This window comes from Botryllus schlosseri, chromosome 14 (assembly GCF_051294905.1).
Source record: "Botryllus schlosseri isolate E-star chromosome 14, Bs_hap1, whole genome shotgun sequence".
Lineage (NCBI taxonomy): Eukaryota > Metazoa > Chordata > Ascidiacea > Stolidobranchia > Styelidae > Botryllus > Botryllus schlosseri.
In genome coordinates, this window is record NC_137249.1 from 10,154,290 (window position 1) to 10,169,907 (window position 15,618).

General features: G+C 41.3%; 2 protein-coding genes across 2 annotated transcripts in view; one reads left to right on the plus strand and one right to left on the minus strand.

Annotated features, from left to right (window-relative positions):
- Positions 1-15,618, plus strand: part of LOC145455042 (uncharacterized) — a 137,371-nt gene that overhangs the window by 62,551 nt on the left and 59,202 nt on the right. The gene's annotated exons all lie outside the window — the stretch shown is intronic.
- Positions 367-15,073, minus strand: LOC145455031 (chondroitin sulfate synthase 1-like). Its single transcript, XM_080332988.1, has 8 exons — positions 14,342-15,073; positions 12,428-12,578; positions 12,132-12,364; positions 11,120-11,325; positions 10,840-11,049; positions 10,008-10,212; positions 3,117-3,815; positions 367-1,538 (listed from the first exon to the last, which is right to left on the minus strand). The coding sequence occupies exons 1-8, from the start codon at positions 14,541-14,543 to the stop codon at positions 931-933; spliced, it is 2,514 nt and encodes an 837-aa protein (XP_080189114.1). The 5' UTR covers positions 14,544-15,073; the 3' UTR covers positions 367-930.

Sequence of the window (15,618 nt, forward strand, 5' to 3'; positions counted from 1 at the left end):
TGACTAAAAAATAAAGGTCAATTTTCCGGCCCAGCTCCTGAAATACCCGACGCAGCGTTGCTTCAGTGCTGATTTGCTGTCTAAGTCGATGTTGCCATATATTTAACCAAAATCTCATAAGATAGGACATTTGGCCGTCCCGAGGACACTTTCGAAAAAAGAGGGACAAATCCTCATAAAAGAGGACGTATGGTAACCCTACAGTAGGAATCAACGTTACCACGTAGTTACCAATCTTTTAACACTCATATAAATGACGACCACCCAGTTCCATATCACCCGAAATAAACAGTAATGATTTTAGCAATTGCTATACCCATAACCACGTCATCATTTTCTGAATCCCAAGCTTCACAAACAAAAACGCATGATAGGTTATTTAATCAAAAACAGTGCGGCCGTGGTAAAGCATTGAAGAGTTCACAAAGCAAGATTCTCTATAGAAGGTGGATTCAGTGATAAGCTAGACACACATAGTTCTATAAATATCTAAAAAATAAAACTTTATATAGGCCAAGTTCATATGAACTGAGGAAAGTAGAGCAGAAGAAGTACAGGAGATTTACAAGACAATGCACACTGTGCGTTGTTGCCACCTACGTGATTTCACTGCAACAATTTATCAATAACTTGGCAATAGGTTGTGGTTACAAAAACTCAGAAAAACTACAAACTGTTCGAGTTGAGTTATGTTATTGAAAAAAAGTTCAGACGGTGGAGCAAAGCGTAGTGCGAATGTATCTTTACAGAAGAGTTTGCAACAATCTACACATTATACACCATCACATACAAAGTACCCGCAAATAACTTGAAGATGGCCGCGAAGTTCAACAAAAAATATTGCATACGATACACATATTAACCGTCGCACATCAAGTTTGCTGTGCATATTTTGAGAGACTAGATGTGCAGTGCACCGTATAGTAGGCGTTAGGTAAGAGTGACGGACTGGCTTTTGTTACGCTGCCACATGTCCGCGAGGCATCTCTGGCTTGCAAAATGACTGGCCTTAGTTCGATAGCAAGCGTCCGACTGCTCCTTGGGAATGTCGGGGTCACAGTACTTTTGGTGGAAGATATGTATCAAGTCGACTTGCCGTGACCTGAACACGTCTATCCCGGACTTGATCAAGGAGAGAAACAACCTGATGTCTTCCTCCCCCCAGCCTTCTATCGACAAGTCAAAACCACCGGTCCTTATAAAGTCGGACTTGTGCATGCACGCTATGCCAAAGCCGAAGTCTCGCCAGAAGCCTCTGTTGGAATTCAGCGTCAAGGGAGTGTGTTTTATCGCGTCACGTTTTTCCCGTATATCGACAGCTCTTCTGTTTGCGAATTCATTGCCCGCAACCTCAGAACCATCGTTGTAACAAAGTTTTTCAGGATCGTATTGACTGAACGATACCGGGTACCATACCGCACTGCCTTGTTCCGAAATCGCTTGGCATTGCTCGGCAAGGTTTGGCGTTACAATCATATCCACGTCCATAAAGAACAAAATATCGTTCTCTTCACCGATTAGCGAGCCCAGTTGGATACCTGTAAGACAGAGTGCATTGCAGCTTTCGGCTTATGTTGAATTGCGGCAGTATGGGTACTAGTTATAAATAATTGAATGCACAGCAACAGCAGTTGGATGCATTTGGAAATGGACACTGTTGAAAGCACACGAACACAAAGTCCACTCGATGAATCTTTAAAATCATCTCCACGGTGTTTAAGCATATAAGTGAATTTTGCGTTAACACTGTGATATTAAACAACTGCAAGGAAATCTATGTTCTGTATGTGCGATATGTGCAGCCTTCTCACCACATAACACCTTGGTGACAAGTATGTTCGATATGGTATGCTTACGAGTGATAGACCGATATGTTTCCTTGGTTTGGAGCTGTCCTAGCAAAAAGTAAAACTCCATTGAGAATATCAGCGATGCTATAAAATGCACCGAGGAAGACATACCTGTCATAATTCTGATTAAAATCATGACAAACCTGACCTCTAGGCCTATCACTCATTCAGGAAGTCATGCTATGCATGATGAATACATTTTATAACAGCAAATTTTAGTACGTAGATTTTACTGATAGGCCAACTGCTATCTATCAGTTTTCAATTTCGCTATGCTCGAGTAGAGCAGTGGTTCTCAAACTGAGGGGGCCGTGAAGGCATCTGAAGGGGTGCCCGAAGCTGCGGTGAACTGAAATTTTTTACATGCAATTTACCTCCATTACGTAGTTTTTAATCTGTGAATAGTCTGAATTTCATATTTCACAATTTTCCCATGAACAGTCCTAACCTTCCATGCACCCAACTATCCGTTGGGATTGCTAGGATTCTGGTTGCATTTTGTGATATGACGATATAGGGGGCGCAAAATTTTACAGTATCATAAAGGGGGAGCGGGGCGTGTCTAAAAAAGTTTGAGAACCACTGGAGTAGAGCTACTGCTCTATTCACTAACAGAGTGACTTAGACCAGGTGTCCAACCCACTGCCCAAGACCAAATGTGGTGCAATACTCCAAGAGGTTACTTTGTGTGACCTCAGACACCGTATTCTGCCACTGGCTGTGTTTCCAGATTAATGTTGCTTATGGAAGAAGTACTTCTATTCGTACTTGAGTAGATTTTTTCGTCACTACTTCTACTTGAGTAGCTTTCTTGACTACTTTGACCACCTCTGTGTAATAGTGACTGGAGTTAAAACTCAACACCGCTGTCAGACGGTGATAATACGGCCTATGAACATCTTCGACATTTGCTGTCTCGAGGGACTATTTACAGGAAAGTATTTCTTACTAAAATTCTCAGGATTGTCTAGAAATGTGCTAGATAACACAATAATTTTTCCATTTAATCAGAATTGCAGCGCGGGCCTGATGCGGGCTTTATGTGTGCCTTGTTTGCGGGCTTTATGCGTGCCCTGTTTTAGATTATATCAAGTTACATCGGCAGAATATATCTGGTTCGTTATGCTGACGTAGAACAGGAATTGGAGCATCAAACCAAATCTCAACTTTAAAATCCTAAATCAGTGATTTTTTCTGGCTATCAAAAGAAGCCACTGGGATAAGCACGTAATGGCAGCAGCAAGTGACCACCAAAAACAAACTCACCCGCCCCTCTCGAGAAACCCCTGTCCCCCGTGGAAGCGACATGATACCGGACGAGCTCCGCCCCGTAAGTGCTCCGGTAGCTTTTCAACAGATGCGCGGAAGCCAAATTCAAGCCCAAATCGTCCCCTCGATCGTCTTTTCCCAAAAGCACGATCGCCAGCTGCACCCCAAGACCGCCGCGAAGCTTGCCGTCGCTTAGCTGCGCCGGCTTTAGAAAATCTCTCTCGTACCTTTCCATAAAGAGCTCCAAGGCTCTGTACCGTCCTTGCAAGGGCATTACGAAAATAACTTTGCTCTCTTTTCGATATGGAGGTACCACTGGCGTGTCGCCGCCCGTGTTTTTATGTGATGCATCCTTGTCGCCTCCTGTTAATATATCATTCATTGCACGTTCCAGTATACCTTTCGAAGGCGCGAGGGCCTTCCTCAGCGAATCGTGTCTCTCCGTGATCGTTTCCTCTTCGTGCATCATGACGGCGCCGTACGACGCTTGCGATATCGTCCGGCAAAACTTGATTGTGGACCCGGCCGATGAGCGGTGTACGGTAACGGCGCGAACCCCCTCTAAAGATCCGATCTGCATGTAGCCGTAGTTGAGCTGCACGTTTGTGGGGAAATTCGGACACGATATCTGCATTAGGTTGCTCTCAATGTCTACCAACGCGTTTCCTATCGCTTGCTTCTCAACCGACGAATGACCTGGTCAAAAATGTGATATGTAAGTTGTATCGCAAGCAGTTGGTGAACGACTGAATGTGTGCTCGAGTTCAACAGCAAGAAAAAACATAATTTGAAACCGTACGAGCCTGTTTGAGTGTTTGCTATCACTTCTTCTCCGTCGACGAACGACCTGTTCAAGCCAGCCATATGAAAGTTGTATTGAAAACAGTCGGTGAACATGAACGACTAAAAGGATGTTTGAGTTCAAGAGTAAGATATAATATAATTTGAAATCCTATAGGCAGAGTTTTTTAACCTTATGGACGCGATCCTTGACCGGAGGTGAATTACACTTGAAGAGACTCTTGGAGGCACTGAACCTCTATGCACAATTGTATATTCGTAATTAATAGGGCAAGTTTTTGTTGCACTAAAAACCTGAGAAAGTTGCATTTATTTTTTCAATTTTAACAAAAGTTGAAGAAGTTGTGTCGTAAACTGACTATTGCGTTGAATAACTAACTGAAGCTTTATTAAAGCAAAGGTAACCAATGTGGCTTTAAGCAACATAGAACACAACTGACAGCAGAACAGAAGAGAATAGAATGACACGGTAACGATAAGGCGATACTGTACTGTACGACGGAACTAATCAGATGAAAGTAATTATTGCCTAATTACGGATCACCACATTCTACCCCCCTTTCATTTTGTAAATTCACATAGAAGAATGACACAAAAACATCAATGACTAACAAAATTACCATACCGATCCGGCTGGCGCCTAACTCTAGTTGAACGCCGAAGCTCGACGTCTAGATTTCTACTCGACTCATCTGGTGCATCCTCTGAATGGTTAGATTCTTGAGGCTCTTCATCAGATGACTTCAACTCAACGTTACAAACTTCGCGACTTGGCTCGTGGCCATCGATATCAACAGAACAAGGTTCAGCTTGTTTCGTTTCAGGATTAGTCGATGGTGTTTCTTCTCCAGTAGGAAAACGGGCCAAATCGTTGAGTGAGACGTTTGACTCGCGGCCGTTAGGAAAACGAACAATGCGTAAGTCGGGTTGGCTTCAAGAAGTTCGACCTCAGAACATAGTTCGTCGCCCTTGTTTCTGACGAATTTGCGTAAGAAAACTGGCCCCGGTGTCAATAGCCAGGATGGCACGCTATTCCCCACCATACTTTTTCTTGGAAAGGAAGAAAATCGGTCATGCGGTGTTGAATTAGTTGACGCGCAAAGTAGCGATCGAACTGAATGTAGCGCATGAGGAAGGGCGTCAGCCCAACATGATTCTGAGACTCCGGTTGATTACAAAATGAGTTTGATAGTTCGCCATAATGTTTGATTAGGGCGTTCGCACTGCGAATTTCCTGTTGGGTGGTAAGGCGTAGTGAAGCTAGTTGCAACCCCGCGAGAATGTAAATAATCCTTGACTTCCTTGGACACGAAAGCGGTGCCTCGGTCACTGTGAACGTATCCCGGAAGTCCAAAAACAGCGAATAGTGTCGACAAACACGAAACGACGATTAGCGCGGAAGTGTTGCGACATGGAAAGGCGAACGGAAAACGACTATATTCGTCTCTGACAACGAACATGAAACGGGATTTGTTAGATTTCAAAGGCCCTTTGAAGTCTACGTTGATTCTTTCCCAAGGTTTCGTTGCTTTCACAAGCACTTGCGGATTGCATTTGTAAAAATTTGGTTTGATCTGAGCACAAATGCGGCAACGAGCGCAGGTCTCACGGACGTCATTTAGGGAGAACGAGAGATTTTTCGAACGAACGAAATGATGCAGCCTTGTGGCTCCTGGATGACCCAGAGTGTCGTGTATGCGATTTAGATTAGAACCCAACTCACAGGGTGAAATCGATGCGCAATACGAAGATGTGGTCCGCGAAAACATATCAGTCGCAACATTCAGTGCCCCCGGTTTGTGTACGATATCATACGAAAATTGACCAAGTTCGACACGCCACAGCTGGATTTGGTATTTTTGATTTTACCTTTAGATTTGCCGTCAAACATGAACGCGACAGATCTTTGGTCAGTAACAAGAGTGAAATGTCTGCCATGTAAAAAATGAGCCCATTTACGAACTGCCGCGATAATTGAGGACGCTTCTTTCTCAACAGAGGAGTAGCGTATTTCACTTGGCGATAGTGCTTTTGACATGAACGCGACCGGTCGACCGTTTTGACTGAGGATAGCTGCAATGGCTGCATTGGAAGCATCACACTCTATTGTGAACGGACTTGTCTCGTCAATCCTACCAAGAGACGCGTCAACTGACCCGCGTTTTAAATCGTTAAATGAGATACATGCATTTTCGGAAAGCGGAAATTTTTCGACTGAATACAAAGGACGGATTTTGTCGGAAAAGTTGGGCAACCATTTGGCATAGTAGGCAAACATACCACACACTCGTTTTAGTTCTGGGTTGTTGCGTGGCGGCAATAAATCGATTAACGGCTTTAGTCTTTCTGGGTCCGGTTTGATCACGCCATGCGACACGCGATAACCGAGCAAGTCTATTTCCGTAGAACGCATGATCGACTTCGAATGATTGAAAGTGAGGCTGAATCGCTGAGCGACATTGAGAAACGAGTCGAGATTTCGATCGTGGTCGTCCTTATCCATATTGCAAACAGTAATATTATCGAGATAAGCGAATGTGCCGGTGAGCTTGTTGTCTTTTATGACGTTGTCTATTATTCTTTGAAATGCCGAAACTCCGTTGGTGACTCCAAATGGCAATCGACGGTATTGGTAAAGATCTCCAGCGGCTTCGAATGCCGTATACGGACGATCATCAGGTGATAGTGCCACTTGATAATACGCGGACTTCAGATCTAACGTACTGAAAACTTTGAAACGGGCGATGTTGTTGACTTGGTCATCGATCCTTGGTAAAGGATAGGCGTCTAGTAAGGTATACCTGTTGACCGTCTGAGAGAAGTCGATGACCATGCGCTTCTTGTGTCGACCGTCATTTACAACAAGAACCTGTGCTCGCCAAGGCGATGAGGACGGCTCGATGATTCCTTCCTTCTCGAGTTTAGCAACTTCCGCTTTAATGAAATGTAGATCGGCTTCGCTGTATCTTCTGGATTTAGTGGCAATCGGTTTACAATTCGGTGTCATAAACTTGAAAATTTGCGGTGCTTCGACACACGCTTGAGCAACTCCGCATACACTGTACTTCTGATCTCGAGGGAGTTCCAAGGTATCTTTATCTCCGTCCATATTGAAAATGACCCGTTTATGCAAGTTCATGAAATCGAGACCAAGCACCACATCAGCGCATAAATCTTCCATCCCTTTAAGAGGGAATTCCGTATATTTCGTTTCGTTTACAAGAATGACCGGTCTGTAGAGTTCTTCAATCTTGCGGGAATGGGATTTAGAAGCAAATGTAACCGTAGAGGAGTACGGAGTGGATTTCAGGTCAATTTCGTTGGCGTATCCAGTGCTTATGAAGCTTTCCGCGGAACCGGAGTCGATTAAAGCAAATGTTATGTGGCAGCCGATCTTAACCACGATTCTTGCTTTTATGAGACATTTGGGTACTCCGATGGCGCTGAAGTATGAGATCATTGCAGTTACTGTTTTCCTGTTGTCGGTGGCCTTTCTCATGCAAACCACTTCATAATGACCTAGGACTCCACAATAGCCACACTCGCTCCGTTTCGCTGGACATTTATATCGGGAGTGGAATGACTGACCGCAAAAAAAGCACTTCCGATCAGGTTTGATTGTTTTGCTCATTGCGTTGAGTTGACTGTGAGTTTCTGTGGATGATAGTTCGACTTCGGGATTCAAAGATTTTTCCAGCGGTTCGACGCCGACAGATGAACATGGAGTGCTGCAATAGATACTAGAGCTTCGCTGGGCGAATTCTAATGAGCGGGCTTTTGAGATCGCCATTTCGAGGGTTACAGCCCTGTCACTTTCTAATAATCTCTGTCTGCTAACGTTTGATCGGAGACCAGTAACGAAAGCGTCGCGGATGGACTCCTTGCGATGATCTTCCGCCGAGATAGTCTTGAATGTGCAATCTTTCGCCAGATCTGCCAAGGCGCGGGAAAATTCCTCGATCGTCTCTTCGGGCTTCTGAATACGGGTTACTAGCATGTGGCGGACGAAGATTTCGTTCTTTTGCTTGATATAAATTTTGTCGAGAAGTTCTATTGCGGTATCGTAAGTCGAACTTTCTTCAAAATAGGAATAGACAGACGACGACACGAAATTTGTTAAGATCTTAAACTTGTCGATCTGTGTATCTTGATCAAATGATGAAAGAAAATTATCGAAGGTCTTCTTCCAATGCTTATACTGTTTTTCAGCAGAGGCGGAGTCCGGACTGATATCGAGCTTGTCTGGTTTCAGAATCCTTTGTGCCATAATTCTATGTTGCTTAAATTGTCGTAAACTGACTATTGCGTTGAATAACTAACTGAAGCTTTATTAAAGCAAAGGTAACCAATGTGGCTTTAAGCAACATAGAACACAACTGACAGCAGAACAGAAGAGAATAGAATGACACGGTAACGATAAGGCGACACTGTACTGTACAACGTAACTAATCAGATGAAAGTAATTATTGCCTAATTGCGGATCACCACAAGTTGCATTTTGGCCACATTTTGCTCGGGTGACTAAAAAAAAAGGCAATTTTCCGGCTCAGCTCCCGAAATACCCGTAAAAGCGTTATTTCGGTGCTGATTTACGGTGTTTCAGTTGAATTTGACTGTGTATTTCACCAAAATCTAAAATACTTTCATGAAAAAAATGGACAAAAGTTGCACTATAAGATTCCTTCAACGGGCTTAAAACAGAATTCTACATATCTTACGAGTATTTAGGAAGCTGCCGGAAGCTGTAAAAAAAAGTTGCAAAAACTTGCCCTAGTAATTAACTAACCCGAATATGTTCGGCTGACAATTGTCAGGGATGATCGACAGCAATTAGTTCAAAATTGAAAATAACATTGTATATTATTCTATATACTGGTTGTTGATTACACTTGTGGTTTAAATATCAATAATTATAACAGAAACAGCATGAAAAGGACTGTCGCATATGGAGCGGGTCAGAATTTACTCAAGGTTGAATCCAACTTCGGCAACTAGGAAATACTCGAGATTGCCATTACTGTTCAGACTGTGTGACACGAGACAAAATTCCTCTGTCGTCACATTTATACACCAGAAACCGGTAGCTAAGGCCCGGCGGAAACAAAAATCTACTTCTCCCGAATGCTTCACCTCAGTGATGTTTCAAACAAACAGGATTCAATATCATACAAACATCGACTAAAAAAAGTTCACTTCAATTACGTAATCACAATATATCCTTTTACACCAGCTTCACTTCAACTAAAGGAATTTGGTAGATTTGACCATCAAACACCATTCAGATAGACTCATTAAATTTTGGTATCACCGGTAACAAATATCAAAAAACAAGTTGTGAAGACCCCTCATCCTCTATGCTGGAATTGAGCGTATCCAAGGATTTACGAAGCGTGAACGTGATCTACGATACAAACGTAATTTATTTCGAGAGAAACTTGATTATAACTCTTTTTTTAAATTGAAGCTTGATATTGACCTATTCAACACCGTTGGTTTATTAAAAAATATTTGATCGCAGTGCACCAAGAGCTGGATAGCTTTTATTATTAATTACCCTTCGTCATTGCTCCAAAGTCAGAACATCAAGATGCTTATTGCACCGTATTGCCTGTGTAAAACATATAACATCTGTAGTATTCCTTATATTAATGACAATGTTCATACGTCAAATTGAAAGGTGCAACCAAGGCATTCTGGAACCAATAAATGAATTTTTTACTGGCTTATCAGCCCGACAAGCATGCTGGTCATATTTCATTGTTCACCAATTTAGCAACTACAATCTGAAGTGTTTTCAGTGAGTTACAGCACGGTAGCATTTTATAGTTATTTTGCAATTATTTGTCGATCAACCGCCAATGAGATAACAGTATGGGTGCTCAGTTCCAATCCATCACACCAAGTATACAGGATTGGTTAGCAAAATTTCAGAAAATGGACAGCTCATGATAATCATTACTTGCCACTACGAATACCAAGAACCAGGAACGAATAAGTAAACAAGGGCTCGCAGGTTCTGTTAGTACACCTACTTAAACATCCTATTGAGTATATTGGCGATAATCACACCATTGTGCAAGTACTGACCTCTTTTCGGAACTAGAACGTCTTTCGCATCGTTGCGATAATAACGATCAAAATGTAACCAAGGCAGATCAAACGACGCTTTGTTGAACGATGCATTCGCTGGATACCAGTGAGCATCCGGAGGCCATCTTCCGTCTGTCCAAATGCTGTTTTGTCCAGGAATAAGAGGAAGGATCTGATCCCGTCCCTCGTAAGACTGGACGGGCTGTGATAGATAATAATAAGATCATAGGACATAATTTTTGTAGGCTATTTTCACGATTTATCATGATGACAATCGCTTCACTAACGATTCCAGAATAAATTAGCCGAGGGTTTCAGAGTGGAAATTCCGTGTAGGTTACGCATCATGGCATTGACATTAGCTTGAGCTGCTCGTTGAAAGAGATTCTAAAGTTTAAAAATAGTTTTCAGAGTTGATGAGGATACTCCTCAAGTGAGAAAACATACAACTGCATTCATACAAAAAGTTACCCGCGACACAAACCTTAAGTGACATTTTACCATGTACGATACGGATTGAAGGTAAACAATAAACCCACATATAACAGCTAACAAATGTGTGGATTTTAAAAAAGCTTTTATGTAGGTACACGCTAACAGCGCAAAATACACTCAACACAAGTAACGACTTCAAACAAAGATTCTGAATCTTCAAACAACTCGACATTTTACAGGAGTTGAGAACACGTTTATACAAATACGGGCCTTATAATGAAACCCACCAAATCGCAAAGGAAAGAAATTAAATTGTCTCATAAATAGCTCTGTGCCCATCAATTTCCAACGCTACCAACTCGTGAAACTACTCGAGATGAAATCAAAATCTTACTTTCGACAATTCGATCATCTGCTTCATGTGAGCTATCTCATTCAAGAGCCTTGCCGTCCGATTTAGTTCGGTATGCATGTCGCGCTCCAACACTTGACGATGCAGCTTGTACATCAGTTCCGGCAACTTCACTGCGTGATACGTAACGGTTTTCGCCGTTCGTTTAGCAGTGAGCTGATCCATTACGACATTGGTGACAGCGCCAGTTTCCTGTTATTATTCATCATGACACCCCACTGTAATTTGTTAATAGATTGCATTATATGATTTCACGACGTACCTTGTCATATTGCTGGTAAAATAGGTCAACGAGCTCCCAAGCAACGGGCAGTACCGCCTTAGTGTGTTTCCAAACGCATCGGCCGATTTCGATATCTTCATGGGGAGAGTACAGATGTTGAATGCAGTACTTGATATGGGGTCTCAATTGTACCAGTAAACCTCGGCTAAATATCATCCCCAGCCCGCCCATCAAGTATCGCATTCCTGAAACGGTCAATCACATTGTCAGTCGGACATGGCCGATTACTATATGATCCTTCGGTTATTGATCGATTTTTACCATTTTAAAACAGTATGAATCTGCGGCGCCATGAAAAGACAGAATGAAGTAAAAAAATGGGGTGAGCGTTGAGTCGAATCTAAGTTCACCTCAAATCATGCGTATTCTCATTTATTTGTGTATACTGAAATACACAGATATATGATATTACATATATACAGAAACTAGATAGCCTATACGTCATTTTGTTTCTTCATGTAATAATCTGTATGTCATCCTTCATCATTAGCCATGATGGAATAGATCTTCCCCACTCTTTCTCACTCTAAGCGAACATGATTTTGAAATCATAGTCCCATATTCCTACTTAATTATTTCATGATAAAAACATTATTTGGTATTAATTATTATTGACTCGTACACATCTTCCCAACTAACCGCTAGAGTAGATGTAATTTTTGAATTCTGGGTATGATCAGATTAGTTGAAGTTGACCATATCCGGAGTTATATTTATCACACCCTACCCTACATCATTTCTTTTGTTATTGCTTTCATACGTTCGCGCGATTTTCGTTTAGGGTGTACATGAAACAATAAATCTCTGTCTCTCTTGAACATACTAAATCCAATCATATCTTCTGGAAGACTCTTTGAATAAAGCTATCTTGATACACATAATGCTTTCAACACTTACGGTACTTCAACTGATGAGTGATTTTCAAAATAACAAGGGTGGATACAGAAAAGGCACCATTGTTAAATGAAGAATATGGTATCGAAACACTCACCCTCCTCAATTCCGTCGTCTTCATCTACTCCGAATCCGGGACTTCCAAGAAAAATTGGCAGACTACTATTGAGTTTGTTTAATAGCTTCTCCAGCCTAGGAAAGTCCGTGTAGCTGTCGTCATCGGCTCTTATGAACCAATCATAGTCGTTAATATGGTAATCGTGCATATGTCTCAATAACATAAAGCATTTCTTCTGCGGCGGGTACGCTGTGTCATCCACACCTGGCAACCTAGTGGAAAGATGAAATGTAGAAAGCGCAATAGGGAATGTCACAAATCAATAAAGATCATACGTCACAATATTGATGTCGAGTCCTTCCGGTACTTGCAAGCGCGATGGTCCCGGGTCTGTGAAAACATCTATCCTCCATCCGCCTTTCTGAGCCCAGGTATCAACATTTCGCTGAACTCGCGATGACAAGTATTTTGATGAAGACATCATTCCTGCAAAAATACCAAAATTATTTCAGATAGAAACGGAAAGTGAGCTATGTGATATATTGTGTTAACTGATGCTAAATATGAAAATGCAACCACAATATTATTGTCCAAAGTTAGGTGAGGATGCCTTGAGTGACTCCTCACTATGTCAAAATGTACACCACAATGCTGCTGGCTTTCGAAGCTCCATGCTTATGGTTATGTGATACCACTGATACGGTATGTGTTAATTTGAATACACTTGCACATTAGGGTTATGACTTGAAAAACAAAATTCAAAATATTGTGTCCTGTAATCACAAATGATGAACTTTTGTGTCCTGATTAGAAAATTCGCAAAAGTTACGACTGTTTACAAAAAAACCTCTTGCACAATTTTTTTCTGGCTCTCTTTTGTAGATACAGACTGTATAATATATCTATCGGTCGATTTGAATTTAACTGACACATTTCCAATTGCGAAGATTTAAAATGGTATTTTGGTAAATTGTGATTGCCCAGATCCTATCGCGTTCTTGTTTACAGTAAAAAATATATAATTATTAAATATTTATTAATTTCGATTTTAGATGTAGACTGTATGTATCGTATAATTTCAATTTGCCCGACACAAATCAAATTGGGTGCTCGAAAAATTGAAAGTAGAACAACTCGAGATATTTTCAGTGGTCTAGAAAACCGATTAGAGGAATATGATGTATAGGAAAATTTGGAAACGTCATATCATATGTGACGCAGCATATGTTAATACCGGACACGGGATGGCATTGTTGTGAAACTGCAAGATGCAATGATGAGCAAGGGTTTTGATAAACTACAATATAGGCCTATTGGTTGCCAACATCATATCATCGAGTCTCAAAGTAGGCCTATATAGCAGAGTTCTTCAATCCGACGACTTCAACAAATCCAACTCTTGGCTTCAAATTTGGAGATGATGTGGTAAGACACTAGGAAAACTCGGTACAATCCAGAAATTCAAATGAAAATATTAGAAAACCGACGATGACGGGATGATTTCAAGTTTATCTTTGAGCTGTGCAGAGCATGCCGCTCTTTGAAAGAAAATAGTAGATTACCACTAATCAAATGGCACAAACTTCCATCTCCACGCAATGCGCGATGGAGATCAAGGGTCATGATTGCGGACTTCCAGATCCCCAGACGGAGATTAACTCTGGAGATATCATGCTTATTCATCGCAAATACGTGTCAGGAAGCCTGGTATTCTAACCAGAAGTCTAAAGATGGAATATACTGGAGCCCGACCGATTATCGGTTCGCTGATAATATCGAGACTTTATCACACTTTGAAAGAATTATCGGCATCAGCCATTGGAGGTGAAAATTATCGGCAATTTTTGTGACGTCACAATATGGCGATAGGAAGTCAGAAAACTATAATCTTTGACCGCTAGACTGATAATATTGATATATTTAATAAAGCTTACACTTCACAGGTGTCCAGATGCATTAACCTTTCTAGCTGATTTCATATTATAACAGCGGGGCATTTTTTACGATTTGACCAAAATAATTATAATTTATTTATTTTATACCAAAATGTTCCTTAATTCCTGCTACAGGCAAATTTTCTTCCAAGTCATAACCCTATTGCACATAGCATATCTTCATTGCAATATATAACCAGGCATTACATTGCATTATTGGCGAAATAAAGTATTACATCCCATCTTAATGGGTGGCACAGACAATATTCTAATCCATGTAACGTCATCATAAATAAGCAGTAAAATAAATGAAACCTATGTATATCTTTGACTTTTTGGGAACTTCACTTCCATGTCGCACACCAATATCAATATTTTCCACATTGATCTTGGGATATATGAAGTAACTCTGGCTGCATCCAATACCAAGTCCGCCAAAAATGTATCGGCTACTGAATAGTCCAAGCAAGAAGCCACAAAACACCAAAACGGATTGCTTGCTTGATATTCTTCTCATAATCTGCTAGTACGTTAGATGCCGGATGATATAGATGGGCAACAAAATGTAGTTACGCACACATGAAACGATGGAAGTATGTCTGCTTCATGGCAGTGAAATAGGCTATACTTGACACATATCTGTGAAATATATAAATATTTATAATTAAACGATTATTTTCTGCGTCATTTCATCAGCCCACAAGGTCAACAATGTGTCTTTCGCTCGTTCATCATGATGGAGACTTGATGAAAGACCAGACCTTTTATAAACGTGTCAAAAATTCGCCCAGTGGGCCGGGTCTCTTACCTTGCACATGACCAAGAACGGACAAAATTTATGATAGGGAGGAGCCATCCCAGCTGTTTCCTCCCCCCCCCACCAATTCGGTCAAATCCAAAAATACGTCAAAAGCCGGATACCGTACCAAACCCCTAACCAACCAAACCTTCTGATCGTGATCAACAAAGCAAAAGCAAATAAAAGTCTGTCGGAATTAACCTAACCTAACCCAGCCTTATGCACAAACCCTGACAATAGAACAATGTGTGCGTGGTGCGTGCCATCGCCACACACTTGAACAATATGAACAACGTACAACTGTACTACAATGTACATTGTACACTATGACGATGACGACACGCAAAAACCACATTAGAAAACTACTGTGATCGATCGATTGCTGTTTGGTGTTTGAAGACACGCCACCTGCCGACGACTGCGACGAACCGGACCGGCGTGTCCGCTAGGGGGCATAACTAGTTATGGGCAAAATTTTTGTTTTATTTTTTTTTGATTATCGATCTAGAACGGAAATTTCACGCTGATTCCGAATATGTGACTACTTTGTTGGTACTCCAACTCCTTCTTGGTCAAATATACCTTATTTTAGGGGCCATTTTAAAGAAAATTAAAAAAATTACAGTCAAATTTTCAATATAGCCGTTAGCCGTGTTCAAGCGCTTATTCTTATAGGTACAGAACAATATTCATATTGAAATGTACCCGAATATTTTCGGTGACACTCGTCAGGGGTAATCGTCAAAATCTAGTAATGAATTGGAAATAACATTGTATATCGACAATCGTATCA